At 50.5% G+C, this 16540-nt stretch overlaps 1 protein-coding gene across 1 annotated transcript; it reads right to left on the reverse strand.

Annotated features, from left to right (window-relative positions):
- Positions 1-565: 565 nt before the first annotated feature.
- On the reverse strand, positions 566-12551 carry DRD3 (dopamine receptor D3). The gene is made up of 6 exons (XM_075034769.1): positions 12270-12551; positions 5496-5608; positions 4128-4270; positions 2799-2995; positions 1557-1902; positions 566-762 (listed from the first exon to the last, which is right to left on the reverse strand). Exons 1-6 carry the CDS (start codon positions 12549-12551, stop codon positions 566-568), a joined length of 1278 nt encoding a protein of 425 aa, XP_074890870.1.
- Between the last annotated feature and the right edge of the window lie 3989 nt (positions 12552-16540).

The raw sequence follows: 16540 nt of genomic DNA on the forward strand, positions 1-16540 counted from the left end.
TCAGACCTACCAGAGGGATGGTAGCCACCTCTCTACCTTGCAAGGAGCAATAAAATACAAGCTGGCAGCACAGGGGAAGGTTTCATTTGCAACTGGCGCAATTATCTCAAGTACTGAGACTGACCCAGTTTTATGGGCAAACCTTTTGATGGAGACAAGAGGGATGTTGTCGATTCTCCATCGGTGCTCCGTTTCTAAGTTTCCTTGCTGAAATTTTGCTCTTGGCTCCCGATCAAAGGGATCGGGATCCTTATCAAAGAGGTCACATTCCGCCCTCTTATTAGGACTGCTGCGCGTGAGCTGGGTGCCTTCTGCAGGCGGAGGCTCCAGCAGCGAGAGGGCAAATGCATTCCCGGCACGTAGGTTGGGGAGATCGGGTCCATGTCCTCTTGGGTCCCGTGCACTCTGCGAGCCTGGCAGCTCCCAGGGCTGGCACGCTGCGGCGGCTGATCTTCCACCGCACGCCGGGTCTGCCTCTCGGCACCGCTGTGCCCGACGCCGAGCGACTCGCCGGTTTGCTTCTGCTCCAAACCTCAGCCTGTGCAGCCCGGTGCCGGCCCCGCGGTCAGCAGCAGAGGATCTTGAGGAAGGCTTTGCGGAAGTCGGTGTTGAAGGTTGTGTAGATGATGGGGTTGAGAGCGCTGTTCACGTAGCCAAGCCAGGTGCTGGCACTGTAAAGCCCTGGGGGCACGTGGCAGGATGGGCAGTGGGCATTGAGAATGTGAATCAAGAAGAAGGGCAGCCAGCAGACTATGAATGCCCCTGGGTTTAGAGAGAGGGAGAAAACAATCCATGAATTTAGAGAAGCAACTGCTTGGAAAGGGGCCTGCAACTGTGCCCTCTCCCTCCATCCTCTCACTATTTCCATGCACATGTCTGCATCTGGTAAATGCTGAAGGTGACATTTATTCCTGATATAGAGGGACTTGGCAAGAGCGGAGGCTCCTTGGGACCAGTTATGTGAATGGATGGATGGGGCTTCAGGAATGGTATGGTGACAGACAAAAGCAAGCAGCCACAACTTAGACTGCTGCCTTAGCTGTTTTAATCAGTTATGAAGAGGGCTGCATTATTTCCCTGCTACTGCATCTGGTGACCGTGGCAGGTGACTGGGGCACCAGTCTCCTGGCTTCTCTATCCAGCTCTATGAGCTGGTTCCTCTGCTGCTCCTTCCCCTTCTGTAATTGGACCTAATTGCTTCTGTGTGTATGGAAACTTAGGATCGTCCCAGCTTAATAATAATAATAATGGAAAAGCAAAGGTGTTGGCTGTTGCTCCCTCTAGCAGGGCTTGCTGGCCACTAATTTAAAACAGGAGGGTAACAAATCATGGCAAATAAAACACTAACATGCTTGGCTCTCAACATTTGAGAGCATTACCCTAGCTCCCTAAATGTCCCACCGTCGTCTCTTCAGAGTTTGCAGATCAGTGACAGCTGAAGTCTGGGTCTGGCTTGCATTTTTTTACTCTCTACACTGTATTAGGAGACTCCTTGCTCTTGCAAGTCCCAAACCATCAGCCCTTGCACCCCACTAGACAGAGTGGCTCTCACTCACCCAGGACAATAGCTAGCATCTGCGTAGCCTTCCTCTCCCGAAGCTGGATCAGCCGGGGCTGCTGCTGCGCTAGCCTCAAAGAGCTGATGGTTTTGCCATCGCTGAGCCTCTGTACCTCCAGTCCTGACTTCGTACTCTTTCTCCTCTCTTCCAGCCTGCTGTGTTGTGTAGTCCCTGGTGTCTTGGTGAGGGATGCCTCGTGGCAGAAGCTGCGGTACCGCTGCAGGCTGAAGACGGTCAGCAGCTTCCTTTTGGTAGACGTCTCCTGGGCTGAGCATTTGAGTGGGAGACAGGGGGAAAAGGTGCCTTGGCTTCTGTTTGGCAAAGCTTTTCTCTCCATGTATTCCTGCAAAAGAGGATGCCACAGAAGAACTAGGAACCATCCAAACCATTAATTGGGTCAAAGGATGATGAGGAAAGTTGTAGGAGTCATCCTTAGCCCCACTTGCTTCTTAGGTTTGCACATATCCTCTGGACTGACCTTGGCTTATCAGAGGGTGAACCAGCACCGAACAACTCTGCCTCCATCCCACCAAGGAGAAGCATGAGAACAAGAAGCGCTGAAACACCTGCTCTGCTAACCTTTTGCTTGTATTTTTGTGTTGGCCCTGCTCCCCTCAACATCCCCACCCTTTTTAAATGTAGCTTCACTGTGAGAAAATGGGTAAAACAAGCGGATATGCGTGACCAGGCAAGCCCTTTCAAACCATTGCGCTAGTTCCCATGGTTGCAGGTATTTCGTCTAGAAAGGTCAGTGGAAAAAATGCTCCATGCACCATGAGCATTTTGACCTCTTAAGTCCGTCAGATGAAGAAGGTTGTTTTTTTTTTAAATAATCTAGGTTAAAGCCTGTGAAGCCCTGAGAATGAAGCATCATAGAGCAAAAATCAATAAATGAAGACATTAAAATCAGAAGACAATAAATGAAAAAATTAGCCAGACTTCTGCATGGCTGAGAAAGCCCTGCTCTGAAGAAATACAGAAATAGGCCATGCTCTTTTCTAGTCGCCTGGTTCTAGAGGGCAGAGATACAGAGGGAGCACCTGCTTTTTAGAGGGCTGAAAAGGATTTAATTGGAGCTTCTGCGTCTCATATATCATGGCGTATGAGTGAAGGATGGGATGAAAACATGCCATGTCCCTTCTTTATGCTTTCCATTCTGTGCTTTGACCCTTTGAGGAGAAGAGATGATGCATGCCCTGTCCTTTTTGACAGCTCCTACTGCGTTCATGTGGATCTTACTTTGTGTGCATAACACGGTTTGGTGCTGGCGCTGTGGCTGCCCTGCCGGGTGAGGGTTCGCTTCTTTTGTCTTTGTCTTAGCACGAGGTAAATCCGGACATAGAGCAGCAGGGTCACCATGAAGGGGAGGTAGAAGGACACCAAAGAGGAGTAGATGATGAAACTAGGGTTGGATATGGAACAGACACTGGGATCCCCTGGGAAGGAGAAGAGAGAGAGAGGAGCGGCTGAGCTGCTTCGGTTTAGTACAAGGAGGGTCCGGTGCGTTGGCAAAGCAAGTCGAAAGGTGGCCAGGGGACAAAGGCAGTCTGAGGAGTGCAAGTATCTCCTATCTCTGTTGTTGCAAATTATACTGTGGCCTACCCACTCACCTCACTGATGCTTAAAACGGACTCTACCTGGGGCTGTCTAGCATGACCCGGTATGCATCTGCCTGCTTTTCTGGCCAACAGCTCTGCCCTCTTCTCTCATGCCTATTCCCATCCTTTCTCAGAGGATCCTTTCTCCTTTCGTCCTTTCTCCTGTTCCTCTGGCAGCCTCTGAGCGGTCTAGATGTAGAGGTGTGCCCTCACCCCCATCTGTCTGGACCAGGCAGTGGGGGACAGCAGCACTTCCCACCCCCGTCCCCTTCTCGCCTCAAGCACTGCATAGAGGATGGATGGGGAGCAGAGGACTTCTGCCTGTGGATCAGGGGGGAGCAAGGCTCCCCTGCCTCTCAGCCTTGGGAGAACAGGCTGCTCTACAGGTGAGGGGAAGGGGAAAGACCAACTTGCTTCCAAGGAGGAGGCTAAATTGTTTGCTCTCCTCACGGGATTAAGTGAGGAGGCAGACAGCCGGTTGGATGGGAAAGAGATTTCTCAGAAGCAGTGCCAATATGCGATCCTTGCTGTTTAGATATGTGTCCTCTATCAGATTTAAGCCTGTGTGTCTGGACCTGTTGATATCGGCAAGATGCAGTAAGTCTGACACGTGTGTGTGTGTGTGTGTTGGATGTGCTGCACATCTGGAGATTTGGTCTGTGTGTGCAGAGTGATTGTTTGGGGGAGCTGTAGACCCGGACACTCTGATGGCATTGATTTAGTAAAGCAGGCAGGTCTGTCCTCAGAGCAATAGGCAGTGTCTGCCTGAGCAAATGGCAAGTTTATGGACAAGAGCACATCTGCTCTCCAGCACTGGAGATTTTTCTCACCTTTCATAGTGTGCTTTCCAGTTCCCTAAAATTTCCTGTAACTTGGAAAGTCTGCAGGACCCATGTTAAATGACCTGACCTGACAGGGCAACTTCATTTCCAACCCCTCCCTGTGTGCTATTGTTCGGGACGTCACCTACCTGTAGTATTGAAGCCGAAGAGGAGAGGGCACGACACTGCGAATGCCAGCATCCAGACTATCACAATCATGAGAGACACCCTCCTGCAGGAGCTCTGCCCGGTGCTGTACTGGTACTGAACTGGTTTCACCACTGCGGTGTATCTGTGGACAAAACCAGCTCCAGGAAGAGGAGAGGTAAGAATGGAGGGAGGAGAAGGACCAGGTTTTAAAAGGAGAAATGAAAGCCATGTAGGGAACATGATGGTGAATGTGGTGAAGAAATGGAAGAGGAAAGGAGAGATGATCAGATGGTGGAATCAGCAATTTATAGAAATGGTAAGCAGGGCATTGGGGGGAGGAACAGAGGAAATCAGAATTAGTTGGCAGCACTGCAGAGAAAAGCTCTACAGAACTGCCGGCATTGTGAAGCTACAAGGTTTGGGATACCAGATGGATCTAGAAACCCCAGGAAATCCCCATCCCTCAGACCCCTAAGGTTATATGTGCACTGCTGGGAAATAGCACTCTCTGGAGCAACCACAGCCCGCTACACTCTGTGCCTCAGCTGCCCGCTCTGGTGTCAGCCTCGCTGACAGCCAGCAGATTGCCCACGGGTGGGCGTTCAGTGCCTTCGGCTGCCGGGGTGCCCCAGGGGATGCAGCTCAGCAAGGCTAGGATTTGGAAAGCATAGGAGTCTCATCTTTAGGATAGCCTGGGGGCTGCTACTTGCAGACAGAGCCAAAATGAAATAGGGATGAAGATTCCCGTGGAGGAACACTGGACCAACCCAGCGTTGAGACCTGCTTCGTACGATTACCCTTGAACCACATATTACAAAGGTACAGCATGCAGTGTTTTTTCCTTCCCCCACTCCTCGGTCCTAACAGCACCATGTGTGCTGAGGTCTTGGCTCCCAGCCCTCAGCATTGCTTAAAATAGGCTCAGTTTCATGATGTAGAAAACGAGAGCAAGGCTGAAGATTAAGCAGCGATAATCTTCACCCCCTCCCTATGTATATGGCAGGATTTTGTTTATTAAAACTTCATGAGTGAGGTCTCCAGGCGGAGAAACCCTCTTTGAGACTCAATGGGAATTAGATGACCAATTCTGGTTCCTGCCTTCAAAAAGCATGAAGATGTGGTTGACTGCCTATCAGTGATGTTTTATTGCTTGTGCCTCTCTGCCCTTAAGTACAGACATCTTCCAGCACATGGCGGGCAGAACTGTATTAATAGCAGTAGTGATAGCAACGGACTTGCAGGGAGACTTGTGTTCCCAAAGATGCCGATGCTGCCCGTGCAAACCCCGTTTCCTTGTCCCTGCCACGCTGGGGTATGGGGCCAACCCCCATCTCCAGACTATTCCCCTGGATGCTGATGGCTCTCACCTGTCAATGCTGATAGCACAGAGGTTTAAAATGCTGGCTGTGCACATCATTACATCCATGGTGACGAAGATATCACAACAGATGCGGCTGAAGGTCCAGACTCCTCCGGTCACCTGCAGCAGCAACCACAAAACTGTCAGCCTTGTTCTGCACCGAGTCCTGGTAAGTTACGTATAAGGAGGTGCTCTCCTCCAAGTATCTCAACAGCTAGACCAGTTCATGTCCACAGTGATGTGCAGAGGGAAACTGAGGCACTTGTGTTGTGTGCAAGATAACACAGCGGTAGGTCATGGAGAAGGACCACACCTTGATTTCAATCCTTGACTTACACTTACGGAGGGAGGCAGGGTAAAGAAAAAGATAGCAGCTATCCCTTCCCTTAAGGCCTAGCATGGTAAATTGATTTAAATTTGATATCACTGTATATATCCTTTGATTAAGGCTTATCTGAAAAAATCTAAGGGCTGAAAGTGTTTCCCAGCTTAGCTGCTGGAGTTCTCTTGCAGGCAGTGAGCTGGAAAAGTGCTGCAAATGTTATGCATTTATGCATGAAACAGAGACCTGAGACCCGAGGCTTCTCTAAAACCTTATTTGGATTCTTATCTCAGTTACAGATTTTGATTATTAGATCTGAGAGAGAACTCACAAGCTATTCGGATAAAGGGTTTTGGTTTGCTACCATGTCGAGCTTTTGTTCTGATTGTTTTGAATTTTTAATCTGAAGTGTGTAACTGTGAAAGCTTAGCTGTGGCCGATCTTTGTGATGGAGAAATGCATTTTTTGGCCCAGCCATCAAGTTCTCGACAATGATCTTTTCGGTTGACAACAATATGCTCCAAGCACCACGTGGCACTGCTCTCCTCGGGGCTGGGACGATAGCCTGACTCCGAGCAAGGTGCTCTGCCTCAGCACCCACTCCTTGTCGGAGATGAAGGAGGCAGCCTGCCCTCCAACAGATAAGCTTGTTGAATGAGTACAGCAAATCGATCTAATGCTGCGCTGGTTGGAGAAGGGGGGGAGGTAGGAGAGAAAGCAGGAGGAAAGTCCTTGCTTGGAGAGAGCCTGGATTTTAGTCTTCGACCCCGTAGATCCTGCTGGTTTAGCTGGATCCTGGGAAGCTATCAGGAACCAGCACTAGTTCCCGGTCTCTCTGCTTACATTTAGACCGCATCTGGAGTACTGTGTCTGGTTTTGGGGCCCTGGTATGGGAAAAACATTGATAAATGGGAGCGAGTCCAGCGGAGTGCCACCAAGGCAGTCCCTGGGGGCTGGAGCACGCGTCCTGTGAGGAGCAGCTAAGGGAACGGGGCTTGTTCACCCTGGAGAAGAGGTGGCTTTTGGGGGGGTGAGGGGACTAACAGAAGTCCCCTAGTGCCTACTGGGAGGTTATTAAGAAAGTTGGAGCCAGGTTACTAAGAAGATGGAGCCAGGTTTTTCCCAGCAGTGCGTGGTGGGACAAGAAGAGGCAACAGGCGTAAGTTGAAAGAAGAAAGGTGCAAACTGGTTATGAAGGTAAACTTTCTGACCGTGAGGCAGTGGAGCCGGTTGCTTGGTGAGCCTGTGCAGGCTCCAACCTTGGAGGTTTTTCAAGACCCACTCAAAAATGCCTATCCCAGATCAAGCTGGAGAGGGTGCCACAAGTAAGCTTGGCTTCTGAGGCAGTGGGTCAACCCTGCAGCAAGCGTCGATGCCTGGGAAGGACGCAGCTCCCTGCAGAGAGGATCATGCATATAAATACAGAATTCACTCTGTGTGAGTTGTTTTCAGAGTTGTTTAAGAAATAATCCTGAGAAATTTAAATAGTTTGGATTATGCCAACATTCCTGCACATGGGCACAGAAACGTGCTCAGGTGAGCTGTGTCTTTAGGGTGTTCTCTGCTGGACCCAGCTGCAGAAGTCAGGTACTGAACGAGGCAGTCTTCCATTAGACCCCCTGACTCTGAATGAATGCAGGGGAGAGAAATGGGAATTGGCTTGCAAAATGCAGTAGGGAACTGTGCTTTCATCTTCAGTTCACTGATACTTGTGGGGCTCCTTTGTTTTTTTTCTAAAAAAAGGAAGCAAAGGGAAAAAACCCAAACCCTTAGAGCTTTTCTGCACAATTAGATGGGCTACAAGATGTGCAAACTGAAGGCTGTCCCTCTGAAATGAGGCACCTTAATAAGTAGGTTCAGTTTTCAAAGACACTCCACACTGTTTTTGCTTTAGTTTCAGATTTTGAGAACTGCTTGACCACCTCAAACTATAAAAATATATAGATATATAAATGCTGGAAGCCTTTGCAGTGGGATCCAGTAAGGGGTGTTTCTGTAGTCTGAGGCAAAACGCAATGCAGCGCCTTTGTGTTCTGTGGAGTCTGAAGAATATTTCACCAGGAGCTGGTGCCAGGTGTTCGCATGAAAGCCAGCTGCCGCTAGCCCAGCAGATGTGCAAGCACTTAACTGGGGGAGTTTCCAAGGTCCTGAGCACATTCAAATGCTAAGCCCAAGAATGTGAACCATTAAAACTGAAGAAGGTGGTGGTGGGAATGGCTCTGAAGTGAACGCTCTCAGGATGATGCATTCAGATCGCACCACCTGCATACTAAGCTGTAGCTTGTATTAAGAGAATGCTTGCCAGATCAAAACGCTTGGGCTTAAAACCCATCCTCACTTCCACCAGCCACAACTTCTAAAATGGGGAGTAGCTCTGCTGAAATCGGTGAAATATTTAATATTTACCTATGGGGTATGTGAACCCAGAATTTATTCCAAAATTTAACAATGAAGAAGAGCCTTTTTATTATAGGCCTTCTTCATAATTTTTTAAATTCTATTTCTGCTCTTCCTTTTATTGCTCTGTTCCGCTTATCTTTGCTACAGCAGCTAGAACTTGCTAGTGTACATTTCTGTTTTTCATATGCTGGCAGGGTACCTGTTCTTTATCCTTCTGGTGCCTTTTGTCCAGGAATCTCAAAGCACATCACAGGTATTAATTGAACGAATCCTCACAACTGCCTGGGTGAGGTAGATGGTCAAATATTATTCTCTTACAGCTGATGAGAGCAAACCACAGAGAGATGAGCTGATACAATCTCTCATTACCACTCAGTGCATGTGTGGCAGAAGTGGGAATAGAGTCCAGGATGAAATCCTGGCTCTGTCAAAGACAATGCTAAAGCTCCCTGTAGACTATTGAGGTCAGGTTCTCACCTCATCTTTCTTGATGACCAGCTTTAGCCACAAAATTGCGGTATTATTATTTTTAACTTTCCAACCCTATGGGAAGTCTTCCAATTTAAAAAAAAAATAAAAATCATTGTGCATTCAAAAACATACAAATCCATCACTCTCCTGAATCCTTAAAAAGAAACGAAAGAATCTCTGTAAATCAGCTACGTATGATCATACTGTGTTGAAGAGTATATGGATGGCCAAGTATGAACATGAAGCTGCATTAGGTGACGACAGGGACGTAAGGAGCGGTGCCTCTACGCGTGCTCACTTAAGCGTTTGGTGTTTTAGAGAGCGTTCTTCTTGGGCGTGCTGTTAGCTCCCCACAGCTGTGAAATGGCTGCTTATGTTTTTGCACGGCGGGAGTAACTAAAAGCAGGCGTCAGGCCGGCTGACCAGTGGTCAGCTGCTGAGCTGCAGGAACTCGGTTGTCTGTCCCCCCTTTGAGGTAGGCTGGTGAGCTCCTTGAGCTCGAAGAGCAGCTGTAGCTCTCGCTGCTCTGGTGTGAGAGCCACAGAAGGGGAGACGGCGTTACTCTCGCACGCTCTGAACAGAGCTGCGGGTGGGACCTCAGTGACAATCATCTTCTGAAGCTTTTTTCCCTTTGGAGGTAGAACTGGATGTTGTCAGAAGACTGAGAAGGATGCTCCAGGCCATGCTGCTACATGTCCTCCTCCATTTATACAATGACCATAGGGCACGATGGTATTTAATGCCATCAAACTCCAGTGGGCAGGATACCCTAATGCCACTGTCTTAGAAACCTTGGTGAGCTTCAGTAGTCACGCCAGCCACAGCATCAGAGGTCAGAAAAGAACTGGGGTAGCAGTGCTGGTATGTTAGACCTACCCGTTGACCCCAGAAGATTGCTAGACACAGTGCTGAATAGCATTTTTGTGCCAGAAACTTCATTAGGTGAAGATGAGGATTTTGAGGTTATAAAAATGTTCTTATTGTTGCTCTGTCACAGCCTTCCCAAAAGACTTCTCAGAAAGAGACAGTTCTGGTCTGCATGATTGATAAAATTACAGATTTCATGGAGAAGGTCCAGGATGCAGATAGCTCTAAAAATTGAGTGTAAAGCACAAAGTTCACAAGTGACATTTAAATCTGAGGTATTCATCCACCATTAGCTTCTCCATAAATAATGGCCAGGTCTCAGATGTCTGGTTTGGCAAACGTTCAGTAGATGAATAGGTATTGTACACGGTTTTGGGGACTGAATGATTTCTTGGCAATTTCCAGGCCCATAGTGTACTGAAGCATGATACCATTTCCACTTCATTGGTAGCATCGCTGATCCATAAACAGCAGCAAATATCTAAACGACTTTGGGGCTTTTTGGACTGCTTTTTAAATCTTAGTCTTGCTGGAGTCCTACAGCCTAGTTCTCTAGGAGATACTGCGCAGTGCTGGGAGCGGTAGATTAGGTTCGGGATGTGTGGGAGTTCTTCTCCCTGTTGTTTGGGTGACTTGGATCAGCTACCTTGATTATCCAAGCTCCACAGATGGAACTGAATCTTGAATGGGTCTGCAAACACAACTAGGGAACGGACCTACTGTCGTGCTCACAAATCGTGACCACAGTACTGCATGGGGGCAGAGGCTGCCTCACAGATGTGCCTTAGTCCCGCTCTCCCCACAAGCAAGAAGGAGTGCTAAGTCTTTTTGAATGCAAAGCATAGTGTGATTTCATTAAAGACTGGAATATGCTTGAGGTGATGGACTATTCCAGTCCAAAAGAAAATTTGACTTTTAATAATATTTTTTAGTTGCAATCAAATTGCAGAGTGTAATTCTGTCTTGCTGGGATGGCATGCCCCCCGCCCCTTATTCCTTGCTTTTTAATCATTCAGCGTAACACAACGGAGCTGTAAACATCCTGCAGGCCAGCTCCAGGACCGCTCCACACAGGTTAGTCTAAATGTTGCTACTGACTTCATTGGGAACATGATCCCACGTGCGGTATCGTGGTGCTCTCTTTGTTCTTTTACTCCATGGCAATGCTATGCATAAACAGTTAACCATCAATGCCCTTATTAATAATGCTTATACGCAGAGCAAACCCTTAATTTCTCTTAACTGTAGCCTTGCTGAGACTGCAGTGGGCACAGTTTGGGAGAGTGGCTTGGATTAACACAAGGGAAGTGCCCAGGCTGGGTGTCAAAGCTTAGAGCTGTGTTTCCTATTCAACATACTCCGGTGGCAGAGGAGGGCTGTAGGCCACTGCCAGTCCCCTGCTACTTGATCAAATCTCCTTGTACCCACATAGTAGGTCTGACATTTGGTAGTGTTGTCCTGTCCTGTCCTACTTTCTGTTCACGCACTGCGCGGTCCATATGCACGAGTCAAAATCCCTTTCTGCTTCTGCTTTGGTTTGCGGCAAAGAGGTCAGCCAAAGGTGGGCAGCTGCCAACGGAATATTTACCCTACCCTTCAGCCTGATCCTGGCTTGCCCCTTAGAGAAAGAGCATGAGGCTTCAGCAAGATCATGGCTCAGAGCCTTATTCTGTGTCTGGTAGCACGAGAACAGGGTACTAGGGCTCAGCTGAAAGCTTATGGCTGATAGATGTTCGACTCTAATTTTTCTAGACCTACCAATTTTTGTGAATTAGTGTAAAAATGCTGATGAGAACAGATAAAAATGTCAGCTGTAGCACACCTTCATGTATTTATTTTAGTAAAAATATTTGCCCCGGGAGTGGCTTCATTAATTCGGGATTTTGCCGCAGTGGCGGGGGGGGGGGGATTTGGTTTCCACCTTTGCTGCCCTATAGCTGATGGTGTTGTCCATACTGTGCACAGTCATGCCAGTACATTTTTACACTGCCCAATGTGCAAAGATCAGGGCAATGGAGAATAAGACCCCGAGGGCTTGATGAGTCCTTTGAAGTTATTGTGAAAATGCTCACATGACTTGAAGAGATTTTAGAGCATGTTCTTTAGCTTCATCTCTTTCTCAGCCTGCTTGGGGAACGTTGCTTGGAGCTGACCTAACATCATGGACGTTAAGGCTCTTAAACTCCGCAGGAGACAAGGATTTGACTGCCCTCGCTTGTTTTCTGGCCAGCAGGAGTAGGGATTGATCTGGGCTCTAGGATGAGCTCCCATAAAGGTATTTCCACCCTATTGCCTCCTCCGCCATTCCTGAATCATCATGGTGCTCACTGGCAACCCTTCTGGCTGATGGAGCCAGCTTCAAGGATGCTCAGATGAAAGTGATATTAGCACATCAGAACCCCCCATCTACGCTGCCGGCTGTAGCCCAGCTGCCATTCAAGCTCCACGAGGCTGTGCCCTGCCAGAAAGAGCAAGGCTCAGGGTATCTGCTGACAGGGGGGACTGCGGTGCATTTGTCCAGCAGGTGTCCAGCCTACGAGGGCCACCTGTGTGACATCGTGGGCTGCTACCCACCCCACAAGTGCCCCAGAGCTAGCTGAGGGCTTAAAATATGAATGGACTTTATCTGTACCAGAGCTGGCCTATCCTGAGAGCGTGCGCTAATGCTGGTGAACTCCTACTGTGCTTAAATTCTGCTAATCTTTCCTAGGACGTACTCACCTCCAGGTACACCACCCATGGCATCACCAAAGTAGCCACCAGTAAGTCCGCCACCGCCAGGCTCACCACAAGGTAGTTTGTGGTGGTTTGCAAGGTGCGTTCCCTCAGCACGGCTAAGCAGACCAGCACGTTCCCAAAGATGATGGCCAAAATCAGGATGCAGTAGCAGAGGGCGTAGTAGGCATGCGAGTGTGGCAGGTCGGGCTCTGTAGTGTTGTTTGCCCCACAGGGAACGGGGTCGGTGGTGTTAGGATGACTGCTGGTTCTTGTGAAGAGGGCCATGGGCACGCCGCTGCAAAGAGAAAGAAAGAGGTGACTGAAAATCAGGGCTCTACGATAATTGTGGAGAACAGTACCTTCTGTGGCCAGTGTATGATTTTCATACTTCCTTCATGAATGCTACTTCAAGCCGATTACAGCGGTCTTTTTTTTCTGCTTGTATATAGGCAGAGCTTTGCTTAAAGTCTTGCTTGGCCTGTTTTGTTTTTCACTGAATCTAAGCCAAGAGAAGAATGCAAGATTTTACCTCCTGTGTGCATCTGAAGGGTGCATCTTACCAACCAACGCAGCTGTACGGAAAGCGGCAATGGTTTTAAGGTGCACCAAAGTCACACCACAGTACAAGTCAGCTGGGCAAGAGCGCAGTCTGAAAGACAACAATTTGTAGTCCTGAGGAAGACCCAACGCAGTTACCCAAACTAGGGCTTGGCCAGAAGCATCTTTTCTTCTGGGAAGTACCCTCCCCTTCCCTCGTCAAAAAATATCTTCAATAACTTCATGTACTCGAGTGCTCAGCAGCCTGGCAGAGAGACTGCACCTGCAATGCTCAAGTAGCCTCTTGAACCCTGGCTGCCTGGCAGTAAGTACCACCTACTGAATTACTCTTTTCCTGCAAAGTGTTTCTGTCCCAGGCCTTCTGTTCAAATAATGCTCTGCTTCAGCCCTGCCTACCTTGCCAAAGCTTGACTGTCAGTGCTGCCCCCAATTCATCCATGCTGTGCTCTGTGTTTTCTATGCCTGGCCAGAAGATGCACTTCCTATGCTGAGGAGCAAATCACCTTGTCATTTGGGATGAAATAATGGAAGGATGCTCGCAGGGTACTCTGCATTTCTTTTTCTTACAATGGATTCGTGATTGTGCTCAGGAACCTATCCTTTCTTGATTTAGAAGGAGGATGATTTTTTTCCAGGAATATGCAGGCTGCTGTCCCAGGGTTGTTCTGTGACATTTAATCACTTTGTCCCATTTTTTTTCCTTTGCTAGCGCTCCCATCGCTGAACTCATCATCAGCGTGACAGGTACGAAAGGCAAGGCCAAATCGTTGCAACACCAATGGTATAAATACTACTCTTTGTTCCACCTCACCCCTTGAACAGCAGCATCGGTGAAGCACACACTCCTGGAAGAGCAGCCATGCAATAGGTATGAATCGCTCCAGCCCCTTGGCGTATATTCATCCTTAAAACTGGTGTCACTTGCCCCTGCTGCTTTGTAGTTGGGAGGAGACAAGGGCCAAATGAGATGGAAAGTGAACTTCCCTCTGTCCCGTGAACACAGATCCCTCGGGACAGGGGTGAAACAATCTCTTACGGCATGCGTTTTGTCTGAAAGTGGCTGTGCTTGTTTCTCCTTCTCTATCTTTCTTCTGCCTGCCCCTGACAAGGAAGTTAAGCCTTCCACTGGATCTGAAGGATTTCCCGTACCGTGAGCGCTGCTGCCGAGTCCAGGACTGTTTGTTCATAAAACAGTTCAGCTGCAGCCACCCAAATACAGGGCTTATTTTGTAGCGTCCCTTGCACCGACACAGCTCCCGCTCTGGGAAATCTGTATTGTTTGGGGCCATGAAAGGCTGGTTCTGTAGCGTTGGAAAAAAACCCCCTACATTAAGCAGCTGCCTAGCTGATAAGCAAAGCCGCGACAGGGAATGAACAAAACCTCACGCACAATATAACCAAAAGGCTTAAGGCACCGCATTACACAGTTTGCCTGCGGGTTTCCTGCCCCTTCCATCCTAAAGCCCAATTTTCGACTCTCACCCGGGGGCCAACCTTTCTTACCAGGATCCCTCCCAGCTCCCCACCTCCAGCCCTGGACTGCCCCACATCCCCCTCCCCGGGCCCTTACTCGTTCTGCCCACCGCCAGGGTGCTGCCAAACCGGGTGAGTACCGGGATACCGATGTGCCGGGGGAGCGGGATACCCACGTACGGGGGGGGGTGGGACACGGGGGTACCGGGACACGGGGGTACCGGGACACCGGGGGCAGCGAGCTGCGGCAGGGACGAGGGTCGCCTGCCGTGGGGACGGAGGGGAGAGGGAGGGATGCTCGTCCCGCAGGTCTCAGCCTCGGAGGGGGTCCCGGTCCGGATGGCAGGGTCCGGGCTGGGGTTCAGGGGAGGGCTCCGGGGTCCGAGCGCAGGGTCCAGGCGCGGCCGCGCCTTTGGCTCCGGCTGCCGTTCCCCGACCCGGGGCTGCCGTGTGCCCCGGCGATGCCGGAGCTGGAGGGGGGAGTGTGGGGGCCCGAGGGAGGCTGGAGAAAACCCGCGGGGAAGGGGAGACAGCGATCACGACTTACCCCCCCCCGGCCCGCCGGGCCGTGGCAGAGCCGCCGACCAGGGCTCGGTCCCGGTGCCGGTCCCGGTGCCGGTGCCGGTGCCGGTGCCGGTCCGACCCGCTCCCTCCTGCCGCCCCCCCCCGGCGCGGAACCGCGGGGCGGGGCCGCTCTGGGCGCCTCCTCCCCGCCCGCCCCCCGCCCCTGCCCCGCCGGGACCCCCGGAGGGGGTCTGGGGGGATTTGGGAGGCCGGGGGCCGCAGCTTTGCCGAGGGACGGATCTGCTTCTGCCTGGGGGGGGGGGGGGGGTGAAGTGGGGAGGTGGGGAGGCCGAATCCGGGCGGTGGGCTTGGTCCGCGTTGTGGGGGAGCGGGGGGAGATGCCTCGGCCGGAGCTGGGGTGGAAGGCGAATAGGCAAAGCCCCATCGGGGGATAGAAAGTTCGCGCTTCCAAAATGGTTGGTTTAAAGAAGCGCTCAAAGTAGAGATGGTTTTAGAAAGGGAGAGAACGAAAAAAAAAATAAAAAATCTTTAAATAAACTACCTTAAACCTGAGATGAAAGAGTGCTGGGAAGGAAGCCGGGAAGGAGAGCGATGTCGGGGAAGTGTCCTTCTCCTGTAGGCGCAGCACGCCAGCCGCATCTACCCCGGCCAGAGCATGACCACAGCCACCGCCTCGGAGACGTGGCTTCCCTTGAGGTCTTGAGATCAGGTCTCTGAGACCCAGTTCTCCTCGGGCCGTGGTCCCTGGGAGGGCTCTGTGGGGTACGAATGATCCCAGTGGGCCGCCTCTCTCCTAGGGTTGGGTTGTGCCCACCGTCCACTCCGGCACAGCAAGTGGGGCTCGCTGTGGGTTCTCACCAAGGTGCGGGAAGCTCAGCTGCAGGGCTGAGGTTTCCCTTCCCCGGCGTGGAAGTGTCGCAGGAGCGGCACGGCGGCCCCGGCAGGGAGGAAGGCAAGTGCTCTTCCCCCTTATGCACCTGCTGGTCACGGTGGCCACGGGCTAACTTGCAGGTGGGCAAGAAGAAGAGGACGTACTGCAGAGGGCAGAGTTCATTTATTTATTTTTAAGAAATTAGTTACCTTAACAAGCGTGCCTCGGGACTCTGGCTGCCGGGATCGTCTCTCCTGATTGTGGCTATCGAAGCTAATTTCTTTGTGGGTAACGGTGGTAGGAGGGAGAGGTGCTGTAGAGAGCACTCGTACCCATTAGGTGTGAGGAGTGTGAAAGTCCCAGCTTTAGCCCAGCCGGGGATGGTGGAGTGCCCACAGAGGACTTGATGGGGACTAGTCAGTGTCAGTGCCTTTAACCAAGGCTGTGACTACCCCGAGGCAGGTCAGTGGATGGTACTGGATGAGTATGATGAGTCACTGCCTTGTCCCTACAGGTGACACATTCACAGGTGTCCTTGGTGGAGGATATAGCTGCCAGGGTCTACACCAAATGACCCATGAAGGGCTCTACAGCCCCCTTGTCCCCTTGGGAGCTCCAAAATGGTGTGACACGAGCTACATTTACCATGCTTATATTATATGTGTACAGTTGAACTTCTGCTGTTGTCCGTTCCATACTGGTCACCTTTAGGGAAATGCATTTGCGAACTGTGCCTGGAGCAGTCAAGGAAGGTGGGGAAGCCCTCCCACCCATCCCCAGCAGAGGATTTTTAGCTGTGAGCTTGGAAAGAGCCCAACACACCCACACTTGTGTGATTAAAAACAGA

Source organism: Buteo buteo, chromosome 8 (genome assembly GCF_964188355.1).
Source record: "Buteo buteo chromosome 8, bButBut1.hap1.1, whole genome shotgun sequence".
In the NCBI taxonomy this organism is placed as follows: Eukaryota; Metazoa; Chordata; class Aves; order Accipitriformes; family Accipitridae; genus Buteo; species Buteo buteo.

Bases quoted from the DNA above. Each gene is read 5' to 3' on its own strand.
- DRD3 (XM_075034769.1), bottom strand. From the start codon at position 12,551: ATGGCCCTCTTCACAAGAACCAGCAGTCATCCTAACACCACCGACCCC. The intron at 5,609-12,269 runs GTGAGTACGTCC...TTGCTGCTGCAG, and splicing joins CATGGGTGGTGTACCTGGAG to GTGACCGGAGGAGTCTGGAC. The intron at 763-1,556 runs GTGAGTGAGAGC...CTCTAAACCCAG, and splicing joins GATGCTAGCTATTGTCCTGG to GGGCATTCATAGTCTGCTGG.